The sequence below is a fragment of the Lytechinus pictus genome, chromosome 18 (genome assembly GCF_037042905.1).
Source record: "Lytechinus pictus isolate F3 Inbred chromosome 18, Lp3.0, whole genome shotgun sequence".
Lineage (NCBI taxonomy): Eukaryota > Metazoa > Echinodermata > Echinoidea > Temnopleuroida > Toxopneustidae > Lytechinus > Lytechinus pictus.
The window spans coordinates 22767862-22795381 of record NC_087262.1 but is presented as its reverse complement, the minus strand read 5'-3'; the positions used below and the strand labels follow the sequence as shown (position 1 = coordinate 22795381).

Sequence of the window (27520 nt, the reverse complement as noted above, 5' to 3'; positions counted from 1 at the left end):
TTTCTATTTGTATTTGATAAATTTTAATCAGTTATTTATTTCAGGGGACTCACATAAACAAGCGATGCTTTCCAGTGAGTTCCCTTTTTTCATTTCTGTTATTCATATTCTGATTTTTTCTTACTTTATTTTGTAAATTTGTTTGAAATGAAGAAGAATAAATTCAATCAATCAATCTTATATTAATAATATACATATATATATATATATATATATATATATATATATATATATATATATATGTATATACCATATACTACATGTACATGTATGTAATTTTTGTTTATTTATTTTATGTAATTATCTAAAGCCCGCAGTACCCCTTTTATTATCAGTTTTATGATCAGACATTGAACTTTTATTGTAAATCAAAATAATGCAACAGACATTCTGAGGGCAAAGGCCAGTGCACCCCAATAGCAACTGAATTGAAATGAATGAAAAAAAAACACACACACGTAACATGCGTAATGCTGGAAAACCAACTATACCCTTACAATGGTCTTATTCAAAATAAATCAGTCGTTTGCGCTATTGATTCGCACAAGTATATACGAGAACCCACAAGTTATGATACATGCCTGGATATGTGGAATCAACATGAGATTTTACTTTTAACAGGCCGGTTTTATGTTAAGATCACGCTTTGTGGCAAGTCTCAGATTCAAGCTTTTGCAAAGGACAAATTCTGCCTGGATTCATATTCAGTTCTATGCATGTATTCAATTGGTAAGCTGATAATGTCGATCCCCACTTTCTTTTGCATTTCTGTGCATTTTATTATATGACATTATAGGCCCTATATTTATTCTTATTTTGTCCACCAAGACCGAAAAAATGACTTGACTTCTGATTAAATGAATAAGATCATAATGGTTTTGACTTATTTTCTTACCGTAGGAGACATATCATACACAAATGTACGAAGATATGAACGAAATTATGATTTCATGTGATAACATACGAAAAAGGAACTGGAGATATTACATGATTAGCGGACCTATCCGATCGCACATTTACGACTGCATTTAACAGCCCTGTTTTATTCATCAAGATCACGCTTTGTGGCAAGTCTCAGATTCAAGCTTTTGCAGAGGACCAATTCAGCCTGGATTCATATTCAGATTAAGCATAATAGTTGGAAGTAATAAGGTGCACTAGCGTGATGACTATGTCAAACATTCTGGTGGGTAGGAAATGTCGTGGGTCTAGATCACTGAACTGGAAATACGTGGAATACGTGTCCCAATTCCCAACGTACACAAAGCCGTGCGGCAACGAAGATAGAGCATCGGGCTTCACGCTCGACTGAGCGCGCCGCCATTTTGCTAGGTCAATACTGGCTGGTCGACAAACGCTGCGTGTAGGCAGATGGGAGAAAGGAACGCAAAGAAAGTGTTCCTTGTGCTGTTTAAAGTTTTAGTTTGCTTTGTTACATCATGAACTATATGTTATTGAATACTTTCATAACTGAAAATGTTGATTTAGTCACATTTTTGTATTAAAGGGGAGTCAACATACAGACATGAAATCATTAAAAAATCGACATTTTTCACGCGCACACTGTGACAAAGAAAGGCCCCACAACAAATTTGCTTTCTGAGTAGGCCTACAATTTGTCTGAACAATAAAGGCCTACTAGCTGGTTGCATTAAAAACAAATTCTTTTAACGATTAGAAATCATGTCCCTTTTCTCTAGCTTTTTTTTATAAAACCTCCCTTCTCATTCAACTATTCCTCTCATCTCATTTTCTCTGATCGTCTTCTTCTGTCCATCTCTCTTATCCTCCCTTTTCTCCATCCCCTTCTATTTCTTCCATTTCTACTTTCATGCCCCTCTCTCTCTTATTTCTCCCCCTTTATCATCTCGGTCTCCCTCTTTATTACTTTTCCTTTCTCTTTCATTTCTTCTTTCTCTCTGATTTTCCTCTTCTTTCTCATCTCTCTCTCTCTCTCTCTCTTACCTTTCCTCTCTCTCTCTATCCCCCTTATATATCTCTCTTTTATTTCCTCTTATATCCCATCTCCCTTATATCGAGCCCTCTTTTATCTCCCTCTCGTCTCGTCTTTCTCTCCTCGCCTCTTTCTCATCCCTCGTCATTTCTCCCTTTCTCTCTCTCTCTCTCTCTCTCTCTCTTTGATCTTCCTCTTCTTTCTATCTCTTCTCGTTGATCGTCTGTTTCTTTTTCTCTCTCTCCATCTTTACCATTTTGCCTTTCTCATTTCAACTTTCTCTGTATAAATTTTGAGTAAATATTCCCTTCCCTCCCTCTCATACTCTCATTCAATTACACATTCAGGGTGAAAAATTGAATAGAAGTTTGAGGACAAGAATGTTGTTACTTTTAAATGAAGCCTTCAAAGTTGGACCTTCGTGTGCTCAGCCATGAAATATGTACTAAGTCATATAAGTACAGTGTATATAAAAATGGGCCAATACAATTTGAATTCTTATGAAATTTAATTTGGAAGAGCATGGATGTTGCACGACATGTAGGCCATATGCTTACATATTATACATCAATACACCTTTACATAAATGAATGGGTGATGGATAAACAAAACCAAGTCAACTCTAACAAGTTTACTAATACAAATTAGAGCACAAATCAGAAAAGCATATTTTTTATAGCAATGGTAATTCCATTTAAAAAGTTGTGACACTTTAAATTTTGCTTATTTTCACATACCAGTTATATGCATATCCTGGTCAGTATGAAATATTCCACATGTCAAAAATTGCACAACAAGACCACTACCTCTTGTCAAATATTTTAACCCCCTTTTTTAAACTACATGAATTACCAGGTCCCAGTACATTATGCATAAAGAAATATGTTTGTACATGATTGGCTTAATGACATAAAAAATACACTTTGCCACACTAAGTACATCAGTATTAATTTTATATTTATAGAGAAAACATATTGCATCTTGCACATACTTTCAATTGCCATAAATGAAAAAAGGGAAGCTGAAGTACGTATAGCAAGAACATTCCTGAGTTAATAAATTGCACCCATACACACACATTGGATTGGCAATGGCTAAGAATTATTTTTTGAAAAGCAAGCAAGCAGTGACAACAAATCAATGAATACAAATGTAATTGCACAATTCTGAGTTAAATCTCTAAAATAATTGCACGTACTGGCACAAGTATAAACCACAGATGGACTGTGCAGATTTCCTGTATAATTGCATTCAATTCATTAAATACCTTTACACTGGAAAAGGTCCACCAATAATTGCACACTCTTGGCAAGGGAGTACTCACTGAATTAAGAGAAATTATAAACAAAATCTGCACGTGTCTTCATGCCTTAGTCATTTCATAAGTTTAGGACACAGTTTATGTACATTAAGTGATGGTTTGACAGAGGCCAAGAAATATCCTTTGTCACGAAGGTGAATCATCAATATCATACATTTAGTTCATTACTTTCTTCTACGGCGCGTTCTCGAGGTCACACTGGCCTAACTACAACTGGCAGGCCAAAGATATTAATTCGAGCCAACCCGGCCATTGCTCAATTTTGAAATTTGATATTGCTGATTGACAAAAATGAATGAATATGATAGACAATCTAACACTGATTCTAGGGAGGGTACCTACTGAACTTCCTTTTTCCAAATTGGAAAGATATATCACTACTTTGGAACTATTTTTTTACTGGCGGAAGAATTAGGGCCATTTTACTCTCTCAAGTGATGAATTTGATCCTGTCAGGTGTAGTCTTCATAAATGCCGATTTATTTTTAAAATGAGCCGGTCGAGGTACCCTTTTCTGGTCAGATATGGAATCTCAGACATATATCCTGTCCACTGGTAATAAACATTCAACCCTCGAATTTCCTCCTTATTTTTTATGCATTTTTTTAAGTGCCACTTTAACACACGAGTCTATGGAAAATGAATTAGGCCTGTGATACCTCGAGGTCGCACGGGCCTAATCACAACTGGCAGGCCATAGATATTCACTCGAGCCAACCCATTGCTCAATTTTGAACTTTAATATTGCTGATTGACAAAAATAAATGAATATGACTGACAATCTAACACTGATTCTAGGGAGGGTACCTACTGAACTTACTTTTTCCAAATTAGAAAGATGTATCACCACTATGGAACTATATTTTTACTGGCGGAAGAATTAGGGTCATTTTACTCTCTCAAGTGATGAATTTGGTCCCGGCAGGTGTAGTCTTCATAAATGCTGATTTATTTTTAAAATGAGCCGGCCGAGGTACCCTTTTCTGGGCAGATATGGACTGTCAGACCTTTATCCTATCCACTGGTAGTAAACATTCAACCCTCGAATTTCCTCCTTATTTTTTATGAATTCTTTTTAAGTGCCACTTTAACACACGAGTCTATGGAAAATGAATTAGGCCTGTGATACCTCGAGGTCGCACGGGCCTAATCACAACTGGCAGGCCATAGATATTCACTCGAGCCAACCCATTGCTCAATTTTGAACTTTAATATTGCTGATTGACAAAAATAAATGAATATGACTGACAATCTAACACTGATTCTAGGGAGGGTACCTACTGAACTTACTTTTTCCAAATTAGAAAGATGTATCACCACTATGGAACTATATTTTTACTGGCGGAAGAATTAGGGTCATTTTACTCTCTCAAGTGATGAATTTGGTCCCGGCAGGTGTAGTCTTCATAAATGCTGATTTATTTTTAAAATGAGCCGGCCGAGGTACCCTTTTCTGGGCAGATATGGACTGTCAGACCTTTATCCTATCTACTGGTAGTAAACATTCAACCCTCGAATTTCCTCCTTATTTTTTATGAATTCTTTTTATGTGCCACTTTAACACACGAGTCTATGGGAAATGAATTAGGCCTGTGTGCCCTCGAACAATTGACCTAGCAAAATGGCGGCGGTCATCGAGTTCGTCGGCGATGTTTTGCTTGGGTGAACATGACTTCCACGTATTTCCAGTTCAGTGGTCTAGATCTAAAGGCAATTTCTCCCCGAATTTCTCAGAGCAAGCGAGCGAGCAACAACAAAAAATACCTTTTAAAATGATAATCTAATTTAGTGGCTGGTGTCAACATAACTTCCATGAAATGATTTCATATTTGATTGATTGCATTTATTCTTTTTCATTCCAAAATTTAACAAAAGTTACAATGTATAGCAAAACACAAAAAATATAATATACAGAAATGAAAAAAGGGAACCCACTGGAAAGCAAAGCTTGTTAGTATGGGTTCCCTGCAATAAATAGTTAATTAGAGTATATCTTTGATCAATGAAATTAAAATCGTAAATTAAAAAGGTTTGTACAATGAAAAAGAATACTAGTGGGGTCAAGCTTTTTATGCCTACTATGTTACAATTAACAAAAAAAAATTATATCATACCCCTGCTGTATAAAAAAAACATAAGTTCAGGAGTGTGTGAACAGACTATCACTTGGACAAGACATGACGAATACTAAAAACAAAGACAAAAACAAAAAAGGCACACACACACAAACAAAAACAAAACAGGACAGAACAGGACAAGACAGCAAAAAAAGAAAAGGAAAAGAAACAAAACAAAACACACTACAAAACATAGACAAACAAAAAGGTTAGAAAAGCAATAGAACTAGACATTAATATGATAGGAAGAGAGAGAGAGAAAAGAAATGTGAGAGGAGAGGGGGAAAGAGAAGAAGGAAGAAAATAAGAAGGGAAGAACAAAAGAGGTGGTAGCTGCTTACACAGAAATGTTTGAGTTCTGGGGTATATACCCAAGGATAAGAATTTTATTTAACCCTCGGCTGAAACTTAAATGTGTTGGTGTGTTAATTACGAAATTATTCTATAAGGGAGTTCCAAAGTTTGATACCTGTAAAAATAAATGTTTTATTCAAAAGGATGGTTCTAGCTCTTGGTGGATGAAAGAGCCCGGCGGACCTAGTAGGATAATGATGAATATCGACATTTTTAGTAAACATGGAATAAAAAATATTTGGAAGTTCATTTTTATCTAAACTATACATGAGTTTTCCGAGATTGTATCGATACAAGTCACCAATCTTCAACATATTATATTTATAGAAAAGTTCGTCAGTGTGTGAACGAAAATCTGCATGACAAATAATACGAATAGCCTTTTTCTGCAAAAGTAAAATTCTGTTCAGGAGGCAGTCATTACAATTCCCCCATGCTGTTATACCGTAGTTTAAATGAGGCAGGATCAAAGTTGAATACAAATATAGTATATGAGTGGGAAAGAAAATTTTTACTTTGTTTATGATACCAATATTTCTCGAAATAATTTTACAAATGTGATCTACGTGTTCTTTCCAGGAAAGATTATTATCAATAGTTACCCCAAGAAATTTAGTACTGCCAACTCTTTGTAAATTAGTATTTTTGAAAATTATATATCCTGGAAGTTCATCTATGATATTACTAAAGAGCATATAATTTTTTTTTTTTTTTAGATTAAGTGATAGTTTATTAGCTTCGATCCAATCAGATACACGTACTAGTTCGTGATTAATGGTGGCAAGCAAATGGCGTGGATCCTTATAGGAGAAAAAAATATTAGAATCGTCAGCAAACAGAATAAAGGATAAATTATTGGAGGACTTACAAAAATCATTTATGTATATAAGAAAAAGTAGGGGACCCAAAAGTTTTGTTTCGGAGTTAAAGTTTTCGACAGAGACAAATTGTTTTCTATAGTCTAGGTAGTTCCTGAACCACTCCAAGGCTATTCCCCTGAATCCATAGTAATTAAGTTTGTGTAATAAAATTTCATGATTAATGGTATCAAAAGCCTTGGAGATGTCCAGGAACACCCCAACAGTATGTTGAAACTTGTCGATTCCGCTGGTAATCTTATCAACTATTGTTAATAATGCATGTGTAGTATTATGATTTTCACGAAAACCAAATTGCAAGGGATAAAATAAATCATGCAAATTAAAGAATTTCGTCGTACGAACAAATTAAATTTTTCAAGTACTTTAGATAAACAGGTCAGCAGTGATATGGGTCGATAATTACCTAACGCAGTACTGTCACCTTTTTTAAATACAGGTATAACTCGAGCTAGTTTCAGAGATGAAGGAACAATCCCAGTAGACATACATAAATTATAGATATATGCCAAGGGTTTAACAATGGTATTACAATTTTTTTTTAACAAAATGTTATTGATGCCATCATGCCCCGAGTTTTGCTTATTTTTCAAGCCATGAATTATTTCCGCAATTTCTGCCTCATATGTAGGAGAAAAAATATATTTCCCTTCCATTTCCTAATCTCCTTTTTCTACCCCCCCCCCCCCGGTACATACCCCAGTAGTGGTCTAGTGGAGCAAAATAGAAAACCTTGGAGAAAAAGGCGGACCACGTCCACGGAAACCATTCCACGTCACCCTATGTTGAAACAGGGAACTATTCGATTTGATTTGTGATGTAATATTTGCTGAAGTCATGGGACTTATCACTTTGCTTATACAATACTAACGCTGCTTCATACGATAAGAAGGTCGATTAGTAATAAACGGATCAGTAATTCCTCATAATACACAGTATAACCACGTGAGTATAACTCATATACGCCGGCCCTGTCGCGGGTGTACGTAGTCTGGGTGTATCAATCAACGGAGCAGGCACAGTAGTTGACGCCACTCTCCTGGGCCCCTCTTCAGGTTGTGCATACGATATATCTACCCCTTGATTATAGCATAAGTATATTCTTTACCCAATACTTATTTTATCATTCTGGTCGACACCAATCAGTGAAAGACTGACGCCATCACCATGATAGATCTCCTTGGAGAGTCAACCTTACCACAGGTCAATGGATTGACCATCACAGCTACACTTGGTGTTGCAGCCATCTCTCTGGCCTTATGGACGATAGTCAGACCTAGGAACTTCCCTCCAGGACCCAGAGGATTCCCTCTGGTTGGAAGTCTCTTCTGTAAGTGCAATCTCTTATTTCATCGATCAATAGGGAACCTGTTATGCTGGACTGTTTCATTTATCCCCCCCTTTTTTTTCTGAATGGATTTTTATGAATATGTTGTTAAGTTTTATTTAATCCTTTCGGTATCTCAGCTCATTCTGGTGGTTTTTTGGCTTCTATATCTGCTTCTTATAATCGGGCATTGCAAGAAACTTACGATCAATTGCAAGTCTATTTTTGATCCTAAAACAATCATATCGTCCCTTATTTCACGAAGTGACGGATGAGCGCGCAACTTTTAAAAAGTTAGTTTTGAGTAAATCGCGTTCAAAGGTTTAGACCTCAATCTCAACGTCTCCCACGTATGCAGGGTGGATAAATGTCATATCCTCGTATTGGGCATATTCTGGACAATATTCAAGTCCAATCATTTGCATTTTCCTTTAATATTTAAGAAGATAATGAGCTGTAAGCAGAACCATATTTTCGTGAAAAAAATATATTACGGTACGCGCTTAGATTTATTTTCACGAAGTGACGGATAGTATTCCGCGCGCATAACCGTCACTTCGTGAAAATCCGAAATTCAAGGACGCGCTGCAATTTTGTTTTTACGAAGTGACGGGAAGAAGCTTCGCCTAAAGGCCCGGTCACATATAGGCGACGCACGAGGGGCGCATGGCCCACGTGTTGAATTTTGGCAGTTTTGGTCAATGCGTTGTTACTCGCTAGATCTGCGCCATTGTTCGTTAAGCGTTCGACGAGCGCGTTTTACCAACGTTATGTATTCGACGCTGTTCGCTTGTGCGTCGTGATTTTTTGAGCATGCTCAAAAATATGCGCAGAGCTCGACGCATGACTCTATACGCCATGAAGTCGCCGAACATTCGCAAAGCGCGCTAGACCAACGCTAGACGTACGCTGAGCCTACGTTGAGTATCCGTCGCAAGTTCGGCGGCTGATTTCGAACGAACGACTGGCGCACACATAACGTGCTTTCCAACGAACACGCAACGAATATGAACGAGCTGAACGAGTGCTGAACGAGTGCTGAACGTGTCTCTAACGCACACAACGTTTATCTTGCGTGTTCCTAACCTATACCCGGCGTGTGCCTAGCGTGTAGTCATAGGGCATATAAGTGGATCCGGCACCAACTCCTCATCACTTTTCCTCCAGCCCTCGAAAGAATCATCTCGGAAGATGGATGATCCTGACACTCAATTGAAATATAAAATTGCAGTTCTCCAACATCAGCATAACTAAATGTCACTGACTATTCACCAACTAAAAGTCTCCAGAAGGACAAAATCGATCGATTTAAGGTGAAATAAACATGTTACTATGTTCAATAACCAGCTTTCTCTTTTGACATAATTATTTGTAATATTAAAATCGAATACAAGCACATTGTTGAACAGTTGAAATGAGAGGTTGATAACAATCATTTACCAAGACCTTTATTACCACTTGTTTCCAATCTACACTGTCCACGTGAGAAATGGGCAGACACATAGCATATTATTTCAATTAAACATATGAAATAACAAATTTTCTATTCCTAATACTTGTAACAATTTTATGTTTTAACTTGACAAACGGATGAATACAAAACACATTATTTTTACGTTAAAACGATCAAATAACTAACCTTTTCTCTATCAACAATCGCTTTTTAACAATGAAATGGAATAATACAAAACGTTTTGTGTAAAAGCAATCATTTATTTTTACTTTTTTTAAACTCGTTTTCAATCTTTATACAATTACACTGTCTATGTGAGAAATAGGCAAAAACGAAATGCTTTGTTTCAAATAAATATTAAATATCCAACTTCATAATTGTACAACTTATAACGTTTTTTCTATTTACAAAACTCATGAACATTAAACACGGATGAAGAAAGTAATATCATTTTCACATTCAAAAAATTAAATAACCAACATTACTATTGTCAACTTCTTAAAAATTAATAGATGCGTAAAATTCGCTACCGCGTCCTCATTTTTTGAAAGCTTAAGAATGAAATATGCATTAAAAACCAAAACTGTCCTTGTGCATCTTTCTATAGCATCCCTCCCAATCTTGATCAAGACTGATTCTCACCGGCACCAGACAAAGTAGGAGTATTCAAATCTCTTGGTGTCATCTGGCCCGAGGTCGAAGATGCCATCTGACCTGAGGTTCTTTTTAGTTTTGCAGCCACAGTCACGTGACTGAAAATTTTCGGTCGCGGGCTGCGCGTTGTACTCGCAGTGCTGTCGCAGTGCATGCGCTAGCCTTTCGTTCAACACGCTCGCAATACGTGATGCATTCGTTGGGAGGTTTTGTATATGCGCTCTGTGCACGGTCAAAATGCGCCCAGTATACGCGCAGCGCGTTAGCAATATGTTATGTATTCGATGCAAGTTCGCGAGGCTTGACACAAATTCTGACAGGAGTTGAGCGCACAACGACGCACTGGCCCTATTTTCCCATTTTCAATGCGCGGGTCGTGCGTCGGGCTATATGTGACCGGGCCTTTAGTCCCACGTATAGCCTTGTCGATGCAATTCGATAAATAGGGTCTAGATATACATAATTTCTTTATTTGCTATTGTAAGAAAAATCAATTCCAAATGTCAGATAAATTAGGCCTACATTTACTTCTTTTAATAAAAAAATCACTTTAAATACTTTGATTTCATTTTTCAAGTAATAACAGGAAGACCAATAGACACACATGTTATACTTAGGCCTATTTTATTTCAATATTATCTTTATTTTTGAGAGATGAACTCTGATATAAGGAAAATTCCTAACAGGATATGAATAAAATGACTACAAGAGATACAACACATTTCGTCTTTGAAATTCTATGTTTGAGAAAGGACTATTAAGCACTGACTCCGTTGGAGTAGAAAATGCGACATTACAAATATTTGTCAGTTTACTAACCTCCCTACCCCCCTAAAAATATGAAATCCCAATTAAGTTTTTCTTAAATGTTGTTTATAATGTTAAATATATTCTCTGTTAAGGCCGAGTTAGCTATTCAAAATTATTCTTTGAGACTTAATTACCTCGAAAATGGTACAAAACTAAATGTGGAACTAACTTGTCAAAACGGCAGCAAGAATTGGTAAATTATGCCTGATTGTCACCCCCCCCCCCCCCCAACAACAAAAAATGAGAATAATATGGATTTGTCAAAATAAAGCGAGCAAATTTCGAGTACAACCACTCTTGCTCCCTTTCTCTTTCTCTCTCTACTCAAGTTTTCCTTTATCAAAATAGTCATGTATTCTCTCCTGAACATCATATTAAAATACCTTTATCATGCAAAATAAGAGTTATGACTTGTCATAAATCATTGAAAATACTAACTATATAAAATAAATTCCACAAAGTTAGCAATGTAAATGATTTAGAAGAACTCTTTTAATTTTATAACATATGAAACCATAGCAGCAAGTGACAAATAGACAAGTAAAATATAACTTTTTTTCATGTCAATCATTATGATAATGGTTATGCTTAATACATTCATTAAAATATCAATTCCATACAATGTTAACAATGGAAATATATTTTTAATTCAATAATATATCAGACCATAATCGCTAGTGACAAACACAACGACATTCATAATTATTATAATGGATCTAATATTGCACTGTGAAATGTATACGAAGTGAATTATCAGGTACACATTGACAGAATTTTGTCATTTTATATGCTTAACACAATCAGCAATCCTAGTCTGTGAATGCCACATTTTGAAATACAGAATTGCTAACTAGTACCAAATTCAATAAGTTACTCTACATTCAAAACATTCCAATGTCAAATGAATAAATTTTCCATCACAGGAATACTGGAATATAATCAATGCTAGTGGTGCAGGAAAGTTGTATTCTCTATGTCTATTTGTATTGACATACACATATTCAAGTAAAATGGTATATTTCTTTTCCATCAAAATAGAAGTAACATATTCACCATTACTTATTACATTCACTACACTTTTTTTAAAAGAATGTCATAATTAAATCAGTCGACACAGTTGCCTTGAGAGTTGTTTCATCTTTTTACACACTGTCAAGTACTAAAAAGTGCTAAAAGATAATCTTTACCAAAGGAAACATGTAAACCTTTGAATAAACAATTACATGTATCAACTAATGAAACTCAAACAAGGAAATATAATTTTAAATCAATTATTTAACTACATATCAAACAGGATCATTTATTAACAAATTTATAATCGAAATCCCGAACGACAGCGTCAAAAGCAACAAAAAAAATGCAGTAATAAAAATACGAATGACTAAGTAGATTTGTATTTTTTCCATCATTCTCAAGTTATTGGCTAAATACACTCATCAATACATTTTCCAATCAAACACTTGTTTTTTTAATAGCAAATTATTGCCCGAGTCCAAAAACAGAAAGATACATTAAAATACACTTTAGTTCCAACTCTGAAAACTTTACAATAAATTGTCAGCAAGTAACATCTTTGAATTAGTGGGATCATGTACAAATGAGTTGAATTCTTACTACAAATATACAGAAAAACATGTGCTGCAGTGTATCTTTAACCTCAAGCTAATGTAAAATGTCTGCTAAAAATAATCATGTATTATTTCTTTCCTGAATAGCATTCATTAGAAAATTCTAGAATAAAATGATGACACATCAACTGTAAAACTGCATAAACCAGGTGTGAATGAAAGATAAAGAGCTGAAAATGCTGAAGAGTTTTAGGGGATGAAATTGAATGAGCCCTCAAACTATTGTACACAAAAAGGGATATCAAGCTGAAAATAAAAAACAAAAATAGCAGAAATCAGCTTAAGAATTCTCACACCCCTGATAGACCCAAAAAAATTACCTCATGGAAGGGGGGGGGTCTGTATTAACACATCTGGCTTTTGAAATGAATTCATGAAAAACTTAATATGATTTCCACCCTTACTTATAATATATCCTGTAACAATCGAGTTTCACAATGCATGTCAGTCTAAATTGTATGGTTATGTTTTTATAAGAAAGTATGAAGTATTAATACAATACATTTAAGCACAATAAAGCTAGTAACATTCTGTTTTACAAAAATGTAGATATCTATATGCAGGATTTTTTTTTTTAGATGGCACCAAGCAAAATGAAAACATGCCAAACAAAATTAATAAAGAAGGGTAATTCTTCTGCATCCATATGCGGACGATGTGTATTTTATAAGCAATTTAAGCATGTGGTAAGGATAGCAGATAAATGACTATTCTGAACTTTATATTTGACTGTATATATAAAACATATTTGAAGGAGTTCATAATTATATCACTGTAAGAGCACAGACTAGTTCAAGCAACATGGTTTCTTTATGTAATACACTGCTCTAAAAATTAAACCAGATTTGAAAATCCTATCAAAATTAAAACTAAACTTATGTTGAAGTCAAAGTCACAAGAAAGTTAAAACTGGCATCAGTTACCCAGCTGGAAACTAAAGAAAAAGTTAAGTGAGAGCCTTAAAAGGCCATGAGGCAGAGCCAATTCCTTCATACTTTTCACAAGTGTAGACAGAGTTTCATCATCAGAATCGCAGTCAGAGTTCTCAGAAGATGTTTTAGTTTGGTTACTTCAACAATTCAAAACCAGGGCACACTGTTAAAATCCAGTCACTACCAATTCAACTGTCATGTCACCAAATCAGATCACATCTGCGGTGCTCAGGGAATTATCAATGACCCACCTGACAAGCATGTTGGCTCCTGGATACAACCTAAGTATGTAGAATGAAATAATATACAAATCAACTGTTTGTTTTCAAAGTGTTTTGTCAATCCAATATCGAATTTGTAGAATTGATAGCAGACTCAATATTTTAAATTGCCCTTTCCAAACAAAAACCTGCCCAGTCAGTATGGTACTACAAGATTATTAAGAATATATTTTATACACTCTATTTACCACTGATATTTACAGCAAATATTCCAATTAAATGTTTTCAATTTATAAGAAAGTTTCAGCTGAAAATATGATCACATGTCAAATTTCAATGCTCTAGGGCAGTACACAATGCATTTGTCAAAATGGGAATAATGTTCTTTTACAACTTAGAAATACATTTATATCTGCTAAATGCTAACATATTCCCAAATTAATATTTTCTGGTTACTATAACTTTGAGTCAATATATTTTTATAACTTCATTATTTACTAGATTTGCAATTGAAATTAATTTTGGAAGTGAGTGCAAATGAATGGATGGCTGATACTGACAAGATGTCATGTTGGATTATAAAACTATGAAAATTCTCACCTGGAATTTTATTGTTAAATAGCGAGTGTATTGGTTCCAGGACTTCTCTCATTGTTCTCTGAAACATTGCTTACTGTATATACTGCATCTGAAAAGAAATGAAAATATCTTCATCATGATTATGATCAGAACCGAGGTGCAGTTTATTTATGTAGATTCTTTCATTTTCTGTAAAATGTCATAGAGATAAGGGCGAGGGAGTGGCCATCAAACAACAAATTATAAAGCTCTATCTACATTAGATGTAGACTGACTCTTGACTCGAGATGATTTATTTAAAACAGAAATCTCCAGTAATCCTCATTTTAACTAAGGACTCAACTTATTTGCACAAATGGGTTGGCCACTAACTTAACTGAATTAATTCATGATCTCAGCATTCTCACTGTCATTTATAGAAAGCCCCCCCCCCCCTCCCCTGGGGAGGGGGTATCTTTCCATTACATATGTTTGAAAGTACTACTGAATTTAGATGATGAGTTAACTAACACTACAGTAAGGAAGACAATATAATCTATGTATTCATTTCAGATTTTTTTGTGGAAATTTATTGCAAATACTATGAAGACAAGTTAGAACATAACGAGTTAACATTGGATTCTTCTGGAATTGGAGTCCAATGGCAATGCAATTCGTGTAAATTTATCTAGATCTAGGCCTAAACTAATGCCCCTATATATTATTTTACCAAATCCTCAGCCTTCATTAAATCTATTTAGTCTTGTTTAATGTTGGAAAAATATTCTAACCCTTATAGTTTGACTAAACTTAACATTCAAGTTCAATTGAGGACAAAAAATGACACGCAATACTCCATTCAATTTTCACTGACACGAAAATAAATATGTGGGGCAATGTATGGAAAGATTGGACGTTATTTTTTGGATTTTTGCGATCAGTGACGCTTAAAAGGGTTGAAATTACTCGAAATGACTTAAAGAGCTGCATTACATTTATTTCCTTTCCTACATTTACAAAAAACTCACCATTTCATGGTCTTCGGCTGTTCCAAACTGTAAAAATTTGCCTTCCGTCACTTCGTGAAAAAACTCTTGAGTGATAAAGCGTATTCGTTTATTTTCACGAATTGACGGCTGCTTATCCGTCACTTCGTAAAAACAAGAAATCCTTAATCTGGGTATTTTCGTGTGTGCACTGTTGTCATAGCAACGTAATTAGACATTTTTGTGATCTGAAACTTGTTGAGGTTCGAGATATGAATTAAAGATCTCCAAAAATGCAAAAAACTCAAAATTGAAAAAAATGCGATTTTTCTCGTATCCGTCACTTCGTGAAAACAGGGACGATATGTCTTGCAATTAATTGTAAATTGGTGATTATTTGCTAATCTGCTTTTTTTAAACAAGGAGAATAATCTTATTTGCTATAGTCTAAATTGATCCATCAATTGTAACATTCCAACAAAATATTTGCAATTGATTGCAAATATTTTCTTGCAACACCCCTTAGAGTAAACTAGCATCCCAATTGGCCTTCGATGTGTACGACTTAAGAAATTAACTGTATTGTATCACATTTGACAGCCTAACATGATAAGCGAAATCACTGTCCCAATATTGATATTACTTTTCTCACTGCTCGCCGTCTTTCGTTCTCTCTATCTCCATCTATCAGACCCCTCTCTTTCTTTTCATCTGTCTGTATATTTATGTCTCTCTAGCTGCAACGCCTGTCTCTATTTGCCTCTCTCACTCTCTAGCTCTTTCTCAACGTTCCTAACGCATTTTGCCAGAATTATGTTAATATAATGATAACCCCAAACCAATAATACATTAATTTTGTTTTAGTGCACACCTTCATCTTTTAATGTGGGGGGCGTACCAGTTATTTTACTCCGGTGTTAAATTGATGGTGTTAGTGTAACACCTATATGTGTTATTACAACACCTTTGGTTGTTACATTTACACTCTTTGGTGTTATGTTCAATCTCTAGGGTGTAATTATAACACCTCAGGGTGTGGTCCTCTATTAACACCAACTGGTGTCAGTTTTAACACCACAGTTTTTACAGTGTAATATGGGCAGGAGGTTGTTGAGTTTTCGGCGATGGCAGTATACGAGTCTAGTTTTCGATACTGAATGCATCTCACATTGTTTTTATTTTTTAGCATTTAATGATAGCATGGAGAAGATTTTCCCGGCCTGGATAAAGCAGTACGGTGATATATTTGCCTTTAAGTTGGGTGAACATTGGATGGTCGTCTTAAACCATCAAGAGATCGTCAAGGAGGCTCTTCTCAAGCAGGGTGTCCAATTTGCAGGCCGTCCACGGTTCCCATCAGGTAAAGAAAGAGTACAGGCCTAGACCTAGGCAATCAATGTAAATTTTAAAAATGTATGAAAAGATATTCGTTAATTAATGTTAATGCATGGTCGGCGCCACAGGTAAGGCGGGAAAGGGAATGAATGCTTCCTATTATTTTTAAGATGAGGAAAAAATGGGGGAACGGAGGAGAAAAGGGACAAGGGACAGAGAATGGAAGAAAGAATGAAGTATGGTATAAAAAGGAGTTGTCTGGGTAGTGTAACTCGAAGATACCCTTAGTATTCAATAAAAAAATAATATGGTGTACTTAGTAGGATCGATACTATCAATTCATTCCAGGTCATGAAAAAAAAACATAAGAATGAAAGTACACTCGCATTTCCATTTTACAGATATTGTTTATTGTAAATGTATTTTAATACAGTATCTCATTTTTAATACCCTAATTTCATTATGGTGTCTTTCAATATACATGTATTTCAATATGTCTTTGTTTTCTTTTGAAATATCAGCATACACAAACACGGATTTGAAAAATACCTGATAGTGAGAATTGATTTATTTATTGGTTTTATTTATTTTATACTGCAGGTTAGGCCTGTTTAGTTATGCAAAACTGCTTTCCGAAGGTGCCCTGCAGTTTAACAAACACCTCAACATCATAGCAAATCATTATATGTAAAATTCAATATAGTAAAAACAATAAAAGATGATATACATAGAGTGAAATCAACAATTACTCATGGAATCATTACATTTACATCAAGTTATTCAGTGTAATTACATGTATGACAGTCAGAATGTTATTGATTTACAGTGTGTTTTTTTTAATGCATGGAGGGACATGCATTTTTGTATATCACATGGGAGATAATTAAATAGGACGGCAGCAATATATTCAAAGATTTTCTTTTATAATCTGATAATGACGAATTTCTTTCATCTTTGCAGGTGCTTTATTTTCCGATGGATACAAAGATATCGCTTTCGGAATGTTCGATGATACTTGGAAAATGCATCGTAAACTAGGACACACAGCTCTGAGGTTAGTTTAGGACCATATGATTGTCAAGAAACAAATAGTGTCATAAGCTACTGAAATACTTGCATCTGATTGGCTCAAAACAGATTAGTCAGAGGAAATCACTTACAAAATGCTTCATGAAACGCTATCTTGGTGTTATTAATCTACTGCATAAGTTAGTCATAAATAATAATGATAATGATAACAGTAATGAAAATAATAATAATGACAATATATATATAATAATGATAATAATGATTATAATAGTAATAACAATAATAAAAATAATGAGAATAATACTATTGATAACATTATTAACAATATTTTAGCGGGTGGGACAGGATCAAAATAGTATGTGAAAAGTGCGACATCCAGTCATTGGAAAAACTTTTAAAGCAAAACAATGAAGTAAAACAATTTCTTAAGCAGGGATATATATATACTTTCACATTACAGCTTTTATTCAGGGGCAGATGATTTGAGCAGATCCATGATTTTACAATGAAAATAAGGTTCTAAATTGAAAAAAAAGTATATACACTGTGTATATATATTTGTCTTTACGAAGAGAATGGCGAGCAAAAACAGTTTATTTCCAAAATGGTCTTTATATCCTTCAGAAATAATCTGTAGAGGGATAGAGAATAAAAAACGCACATAAAAAGTCATAATTTCAGATAAGGTTGGCCTTTTCATCCTCAATAAAGAAGGGAAGGTACAGACACATATACACCCCCACACACGGGGCCTGGGGACCGTTTCACAAAGCTGTGTGTAAGTTAATATAAGAGTGACTTTAAGAATGACTGGTTATCCTTTCTTGGGTAAATGATTTTCACTGTTTTATTCATTGACGATGGTTTAGCCCGTAAAGGTTCACCAGTCGTTCTTAAAGTCGCTCTTAACTTACGAACAGCTGTATGAACCCCCCCCCCCCCCCCCGTTCCTGTCGCGGGAATGGTAGAAATGCGCCTTTACGGCCTAGATTATTATTATTATCATTATCATTATTATTATTACTATTGATTATCATTTAAATGATAATAATAACAATAATACTAATAATTATTATTACCATTATTCAGTCTCATCATCGTCGTTATATAAACATTATTATCATGATTTTGGTTATTGTGGTCATCCCGATGGTTGAATTGTTCTTACAGGCACTTCGCTACAGGAGAAGCCCTCCACAAGCTACTCTCATCCGCTTTCCCTAAGTTGAAAGTTGAGGTTGAAAAGACAATAGGTCAACCAGTCGATCCGAAAAGCTTCATCTCGCTTCTCTTGAACAATATCTTCTCTGAGATGTGCTTCGGAAAGAGGTTTGTTATCATTTTTTGAAGAATTTAAAATGTAATTGTAATTTTAGGGTGAACAGTTCTCTACAGTTGAGCTATAACTTCGTAAAATATTACTCCCTGGCGTCAAAGTAAGTCGCTGCAAACATGACATTTGACAATAACGTAGGTTCAAGACTAGACGTCAACCCCCTATTGTGCGTGTCAAGCAGTCACAGTAAATGAGTGAATCAAGTCTCATTACTTCAGACTCTGCATTATACACCTTTATAAACGAAAACCAAAGGTCTGTGCTTGCAGACTATACCAAGAGGACCAGAAGAACATGGTACATTTTTGTTCAAATATTCTTCACGTTTTAAGAGCTTTACTGTCAATAGAAACGTTTTGTACGTTAGTACGTGTGTATTAGTGAATACACTGAACTGGAAAGGTCCTAATATGGAGCCTTGGGGGCTCCTTTAGCGAGAGGTTCTATTTTCAGAATTTCAGTTGATAAAAACTCAAACCTTACTTTTGATTCTACCACGAATTTCATCATGGTTTATTCATTGTTGGTTATTGGCACATTGATCGTGTCTGAATATTTTTCGTAAGTAAGATATCTGGTCACTCTTCCCACTGCTTTTCAAACCTCCCTTGTTTTGGGTTAACTGACCCTTTACTTTCTTCACTCTTTCCAATATAGTTTCGACATGCATGACCCGAAGATCCTCGAGTTCATGAAGATCTCCGATGATCTTAATCTAGAGGTAGGTCTAGGGTTTCCTGAGGATATATACTCATTTCTAAAGTACGTTCCTTCCAAAAAGCGTGGCATTTGCGTGGGGCTGATGAATAGGATGAGGGATATTGTCATCGACCAGATCGCAGATCACAAAGAACAGCATGTAAAAGGTAATATCATTTTTTAATTCAACATTTGGAAATAATGAAAGTAATCAATGATAATAATCTAAAATGAACATAAAATAATTGTAATAAGTGCAATCGTGCAATTCTACAAAGTAATTACTAGCTTCCTAAAATGGGTTGCCTTTGTTTTGACGAACAAGATTTGTATATTTCATTTTCATTTGGTAGAGTTCGGCGCAATAAAGTTATATCGTTATGTGGTTAACGTCTATCATCAATCATTGTTAAATGCATTTCTAGGTGAAGTAACTGACATCTATCATCTGCTACTTGATGCCCAGGAGAAAGCAATTGAGGAGGATAAGAACCTGGAGAAACTGAGCGATGATCGAATCCTCTGGACTATCATGGATATTTTCAGTGGTTAGTAATGACCGGAAGTTGTGGGGCGTGTGTGTGTGTGTGTGTGTGTGATTGAGCTATTAACAAACGTGCATCAGATATAATTATCTATTCGGTGACCCACCTTTAACATCACCATCCGAAAGACGTGACCAGAGCTCGAACCTTGAACCTCTGCATGAGGTTGTAACATCCCTGTGTAGTTTGGATTACAGGCGCTCGCCACAGCACCCAGTGGATTGATCTTTTAAGATCCCAGCCATGGCGTAATACATGTACTTAACATTATGCTGCACTCAGCCCAGGTTGATGCAAGTGGGTATCTTGCAGAAATAAATTGGAAGAGACTTTTCCTCTGAACTACAATAACATTGTTGGATTAGAAAATGTGAAAAAAAGTTTTTGCATGTTAACAGATGAATGTATTTAACATATTTTATTATTATTTAATTATTTGTAAAAAAAAGTTGTTTATGTCTTTTTTTTTTTCAGCTGGTATCCAAACATCCACAGACACCCTCTATTGGGCTTTGGCAATGGTCACCGAACACCCCGAAATCGCTGAGAAGATCAGAACGGAAATCGACAGTGTGATAGGGCGTGATCGCGTCCCCAAGATCGAGGATCGTGGAACCATACCATACACGGAGGCAACAGTTTATGAAGTGTTGCGTTATTCATCCTTAGCACCAGTTCTCATCCCCCACGCCACGACTTGTGATACTACTTTGCGTAAGTACAGTTTTCATATTCAGCAAAAATGTTTCACAAGCCATTCACGTCAAGTAGGCATAACTTTAAATGAACTCTATTGTGTCGTTCAATGAAAGTGATTTAGATAGAGGACTGACAATCTTTCCTCAAGTGTTCAATGAATTATCAAGATCTTCTTTTATTACAGGAGGTTACAGTATCCCCAAAGGCACTACAGTGATGATGAACGTCTTCTCCATGCATTTTGATCCTCGAGAATGGAAAGATCCCGAGAACTTCTGTCCAGGTATGTCCTCGAATAGAAAACTCCCTTTAATTCCCTTTAAGGTTGCATGGTCAATTGGTATATATTATAAAGCTACTTACAAAAGTTACCTTTTTTCTTTTGCATTAAGTGTTCAGGACACTCAAAATAAGCATTCCCATCAGCTATTTACTACGCCTTGTTTTCGTGGAGAACTATACACAAGAGGTATATAAGAATAATAGTGGTCCGAATACGAAGCCATGTGATGCGCCATACTTCAAGAATGATATGTCAGACTTTAAATAGTTATGACTTAATATGTTAATATTTGATGTTGGACAACATTTTTCAATTGTATAATTATTTTCAGAGCATTTTCTTTCGGAAGACGGCACAATCCGTGAGCATCCACCGAGCTTCATGCCGTTCGGGGCTGGCCGTCGAGGATGTCTAGGGGAAGCCGTGGCCAAGGCCGATCTATTCCTCATCTTTACCTGGTTCATGCAGAACTATACCTTCAGCAAGGTGATATGCTCTCATATCCTTCCTCACACATTTCTTTGTGTTTTAGTTTAATCATACCGTTAAAACTGTGACAGTATTCATTGAGATAAATCCTTGAAGCAATTTAAATGATGTAAAACGAAAGCAAAAACGTTTTCCAGCAAAACAAAATGAACACAGCCTCGTTGATCTGTATTTGGAAAAGGGGTAGGATTATAGGTATGAACATTCTTTTGATAAACGATTTGCGTAAGGAGCTTCCAAATGTTGCTCAGCATTTTATATATGATCCTTTTGCTTCAAATGTTATATACCTGTAGATATCGATGCAACTGAAATATGTGGACTTATACAATCCCATAGATACAGATTATACCATCCCCCTTAAGAGTTGGGCTGAGGATTAATGATGAGGTGGATTTATTGTCCATGTTATAGGTTGTGGATATTTCTCAAGCTTTTCTAATGAGAAGAAGAATTCTGCAAATGGCGTCGTCGAACTTTGAAAGGTGTTTTTATACCACATTCAGACCAACGAAACCGACTCCAGACCGGCAAAGTTTATCAAAGGACAAGTCCACCCCAACAAAAAGTTGATTTGAATAAAAAGAAAAAATCCAACAAGCATAACGCTGAAAATGTCATCAAAATCGGATGTAAAATAAGAAAGTTATGACATTTTAAAGTTTTGCGTAATTTCACAAAACAATTATGCACATCCTGGTGGGTATGCAAAATAATGAGGAGACCGATGACGTCGTCCACTCACTATTTCTTTTGTATTTTATTATATGAAACATGGAACATTCTATTTTTCTCCTCATCGTCAAGTGAAACAACGATTTATTCTTCTCTGAACAAGTGGAATGAGCATTGTTTAATACTATATGATTCAGTCCACTTGGTACTTATTGTCAAATCTATATGAAATAAAATATTGTATAATTCAAACAACAAAAAACAAAAGAAATAGTGAGTGAGGGACATCATCGACTGTCCCATTTGAGTTGTGCATTATCACTGTTTTGTGAAAACTAAGCAAAATTTAAAATGTCATAACTTATTTTTACATCCGATTTTGATGAAATTTTCAGCGTTTTACTAGTTTGATTTTTCTCTATTTATTCAAATCAACATTTTTTCTGGGGTGGACTTGACCTTTAAGTTATACGTCCAGTGACATATTCATCGGTCTGTTTGAAGCTGGTTAGACTGTTGTTTAATTCATATTACTTGTCTTGTCGACTTTTTGGACCTTTCCCAAGTTAGGCAAATATACACAGCAAAAACTGTGGTGTTAACCAATGTACATATAGAGGACCACACCAGTTATTTTACACCGGTGTTAAATTCACAACCAAAGGTGTTGTAATTACAATACCTTTGGTTGTTAGATTTACACTATTTGGTGTTATCAATCTCTAGGGTGTAATTTTAACACCTCAGGGTGTGGTCCTCTATTAACACCAACTGGTGTCACTTATAACACCACAGTTTTTACAGTGTATCCTCCTTTGTGACCTGAGTTAAAATTTGAGGACTTTAATTGTTATTTCTCTTTTTATCAGGTTCCTGGCAAAGAAAGTGAGAGCCTCACCAACATGATTCCCAAGTCTGCTGCCGGAAGGGTCCTTCTTCCCTATGAGATTGTGATGAACAAGCGGGAATGACTAGACACAGGACTATGTTGGTGGCCCGGCACGACATGTTCTCCGCCGTGAAAGGGTTGTTCATTGTACGATTCAAATTCGAGTTCAAATCCATACTCAAATTCGTGTTTATTCATTTCCGACAGGAAAAAAAATTACAAGATTGTTACACTTTATTAGATTCGATGGTATAATATTGTATAATATTTTGTATGTTCTTATATTTTGTAAACATGTATATTTCAGCCACTGGCTGCCAATCATGTATTGCCAATAAACCACTACTATTCTGGTATAACTCGGCATTAACAGATAAAAAGCGTACGTGCATAAATAATTGTGTTTTATCCCTCGGTATAGCAGCTACACTAATTATAAAGAGTCCCATTGCAGGCTTACCATGGACTGTACAATGCAGAATTGTGATATTGTGCAATTAGCGGATCACACATGAGAAATAGAGTCGTGTGAAAATCTTCAGAACATTTAGAAATGAATAGGCAATCATTAACGAAATGGGTTTTGAGGTAAAAGTATAATGATAGTTTACACTTTATGGTTAATATACGTGGTAGAATGCCCAGTGTATATATAATAATCTACTTGTGGAAGGAAATTGCTGTTTTATATAAAATTATCGAGTTTTAATGTATTACATGGTTATAGTGTATACACATTATTCATGATTATCTTAAAATGTGATTATGGAGATTTGTATGATATTGTGTATTTGCCCATACTTAAATGATGTAAAAGGGTATGCTAAATAGTGTTGTCTCAATTTTTTATGAAGGCCGCAGTACATGGGATAGTAAAATTATTGACTTGCTTCCGTGGTATGGAAAAAAATAAAATTGTACGGCCAACTGCATGCACGAGATATTCCTCTTTTACATGAAACAAAGTGCAAAGTACAATCTAGTGACAATGATTTCAACTATACCCCGCCAAGTTGTTATCATCTATTCATGTTTACCTCGTGTTTTGTTGCATTGTCCACATGTGAATTTATTTTGGCAGAAACTACGGTATTTCATTAAGATCCAGTTTAATGTGAATATTCAAATGAATGAGAAAGCATTATTGATTGGCCACGATGTTGAAAATGAAAACATGGCATTTCTGAACGTAATTTTGGTTTTTGCACAATATACGATTTATAGAGTATATGTGTTGGCTCAGTTCACTTAAAAAAAATACAGTTATTTTTCTATGTTGTAAGATTTCAAGAGAGAATTGGTCATTAATTTGAGATTTCTTGAAAAGAGTAATAAGATAAAAATAACAGACAAACAGTACAATTAAATCAAAAGCTTGTGAAATGTGAAACTATATATATATTGTTTGTGTTTGTTTTTAATGATTTTAATGTAATAAATACCTTTGATGAGGACAAAAAAAAATCATGTATACCTAGGGGGAGCATATAATTTTGAAAGATAACTTCTGGGGAGCGTTTCATGAAAGGACTTGTCGGACGTTTTATCCGACAAGTCCCATTTTATCCGACAGTTACCATAGTAACAGTACCTCTCAGCCAATCATCATCAGAGAAAGATGTCAGATCTGACAACTTGTCGGATGAAAATGTTGATGAAACACTCCCCTGGATTACAACCTTTCTTATTGGGATTGTTTCGAAATTGCATAATGTATTTGGTATATAGTTATTTTCTATTTTGATTTACTCTTGATGGAAAGCTTGTCTGTCTAGTAAATAATTCATGGGTAAAAATGAGGTATAAACTTTTAAACTATTATGGCGAGTTGATAAAACAACTCGCCATTTCTCATTTTTCTAGTTATCGATTTAAAAAAATAATTTTAATGGATAGGATATTTGTATCACTTGTTGTAGGCCTAATGATTTGATTATTTGTGTGTTTATAATGTCAGTAATATATCATCTGACTCAGTGTTTTGTTATTTGATCGATTACTATGTTTGTTTTTATTACTATTATGCATTTGCATTTCGACTCAACAAAAACTCATTTGAATGATGTCTAATAAAACTGTTTTTAATACTTATATTAACACTTTAGATGATGATTTTCTATTCCTTGATCATACGTATTTATAATTTTAACCCCCCCCCCCCCCCCCACATACAAAGATAAATCCCGGATTTATCATTTTAGTTTGTTGGGGAGTGGGAATAAGAATTATTCATTTTATTTGGCGCTTTTCTTCTGGTAATAAGAAGAGTGTTTTTACTTACAAAAAGGAGCTCAATATAGGGCCACATCTAATTACAGGGTATTGGTAAAATGGAGGCACATGCCCACTTTCCCCTATCTACTAAACAAAATAAGTATCTCTGATCTTTTTTTCTTATTCTCTTTGATGAATACCAACAATAACACGAAACCAATATTTGTAAATGATTTATTTTTGTAGATGGCATAGACCTACAATTCCCAGTTATACTAGATGGGGGCCTAACTTGTCAAAAAATGAAATAAATAACTTAAAATGGTATTTTAAGGGTCACGCGTGGTCTGTTAGTTTCTGCATTTCATTCATAAATTTGTTTCAGCTTTTTTTTTAAAAATAAGATGTAATTCACAATAAATAATATTCTGTTTGGAAGTCGCAAACGGGCGTTCGGGGGGGGGGGGCTCTGGGAATACAACACCCCCGCGCTGAAAAGAATCCAGTATCACACTAGAGTAATCACAGTGTGTTGACATAGTGGACTATTCACACTGTGAAAATGCACACATTGTGGAAAATTGTATTCTTCCCAGTCCGCCGGCAAAGAAAAAAAAAGAGAATGTAAGGTTGACAGAAGAGAGTAAAAACAAAAGGATGAACATCGGGTTTCTTTTTTTATATTGTTCTCCCCGTCATTTTCTGGAGAAAAGAATTTGTATTGAAAGTTACACCTCTTGCCACTACACTTACAAACAAATGGGGAGAGGTGAGTCCACTTGCCTTCCCTCTCCCCTCCTTTTTTATATGTCCAATTTTTAAAAGAAACTGAAGGAAACAAAAACAAAAAATTGGAAAAGGGAGAGAGGGAATATAATAATTTCATTTTCCGAACGTTTTGACAAGCTCTATTAAATAGACCTTTATTTCACTAGCTCGCTTTCATTTTTTTTTTAAATTTAAATTTTGCCCCAGCCGCCATCTTGTTACCCCCTCAAAGTTTGGGCTTATTTCTTCAAAGCTAATAAGCGCTCAATGTGACGCAAGTTTTTTCTTAACCATCCACCTTTGAAGACAAATTTGAAACGAATATGTGTCATTCCGATAGAATATTAGTGTATAAATAGGCCTATCGATCTAATATGACTCGTATAATTTGAAGAATACCCTAGTCCGACCCCGCCCCTTCCCCTACCCCGTTTGTATTTGTAGGCTTCCAGCAAACGCGTTCTTAGGTTCAAGGGAAGGGACTCGATCAGCGCGAGGAAAACAATAATTGAAATAGGGGTCTGAATTTCTTTTTTTCCAGAAATACGTTGGGTTACTTACACATAGAAGTTAATTTTGCTTGCTTTTTGAAACCTTGGAAGAGGGGGGGGGGGGCTGATCTAACCCATTTGTTTGTTATACGATTATCTGCATTGTTCACCGCCTGGGGTATTAGGGGGTGGTCGTCATGCTCCAGCCGAGTATAACCTTTAATACTGTCGGTGTGCATGTGATCATGATGGTAGCCATCTAGCCACGCCCATTTTCTTTTGTTTACTATAGTCTCACATGATCATGACGATTGGTGTCACCCATTGAACCCATTTTCTTTTGTTTACTAGTCTCACATGATAATGACGATTGTGTCTGTGATTGTAAGTATATAAATTTGCAACTGAGTGTTCAGGTGTTTGGGGGTACTTCCATTGACGAGTGGATACCATGCGTGACAAAAAAAAACCACGTAAAGAGGATCTCTTTTTCAATTAAAATAGGGCCCGTTACGTTCGTCAACGTGATAAGGGTGTCAAAAACACTAAAGTGATGAAAAAAGGGGAAAATATTTCGCTAGGAAAACTACGTGCTTACGGTTAAATTTGTGAGGGTATATGAAAGGTCTAAAATATCTTTTTTTCCCCACAATACGTGTTTAGGGTCCGACACCCGTGATCACGGCCGTTGACATAACACTATCGTTGTACTTGTTTAGGTGGTCAATTCAGGGAATAGGGCCTATATTTGTCTAGGGTATACCGACTTGTTTCCAATATTGTTAAGGGTATAGGGTTTCATACGCCAATACTTGTTAAAGGGTGCATTTTCAGCAGATGGAAAATACTTGATATGGTGCTTTTCGAAATCCCAT

At 35.3% G+C, this 27520-nt stretch overlaps 1 protein-coding gene and 1 long non-coding RNA gene across 2 annotated transcripts; one reads left to right on the top strand and one right to left on the bottom strand.

Annotated features, from left to right (window-relative positions):
- The first annotated feature begins 495 nt into the window (after positions 1-495).
- On the top strand, positions 496-23711 carry LOC129281192 (steroid 17-alpha-hydroxylase/17,20 lyase-like). The gene is made up of 11 exons (XM_064113541.1): positions 496-729; positions 7771-7954; positions 16380-16553; positions 17489-17582; positions 18728-18886; positions 19551-19759; positions 20018-20140; positions 20612-20851; positions 21021-21119; positions 21451-21605; positions 23153-23711. The coding sequence occupies exons 2-11, from the start codon at positions 7792-7794 to the stop codon at positions 23252-23254; spliced, it is 1518 nt and encodes a 505-aa protein (XP_063969611.1). The 5' UTR covers positions 496-729; positions 7771-7791; the 3' UTR covers positions 23255-23711.
- On the bottom strand, positions 11344-15333 carry LOC135157554 (uncharacterized). Its single transcript, XR_010296539.1, has 3 exons — positions 15236-15333; positions 14250-14337; positions 11344-13709 (listed from the first exon to the last, which is right to left on the bottom strand). It is a non-coding gene; the product is annotated as an uncharacterized LOC135157554 (long non-coding RNA).
- Positions 23712-27520: the final 3809 nt, after the last annotated feature.

Bases quoted from the DNA above. Each gene is read 5' to 3' on its own strand.
- LOC129281192 (XM_064113541.1), top strand. From the start codon at position 7,792: ATGATAGATCTCCTTGGAGAGTCAACCTTACCACAGGTCAATGGATTG. The intron at 7,955-16,379 runs GTAAGTGCAATC...TTTATTTTTTAG, and splicing joins TCTGGTTGGAAGTCTCTTCT to CATTTAATGATAGCATGGAG. The intron at 20,141-20,611 runs GTTAGTAATGAC...TTTTTTTTTCAG, and splicing joins TATCATGGATATTTTCAGTG to CTGGTATCCAAACATCCACA.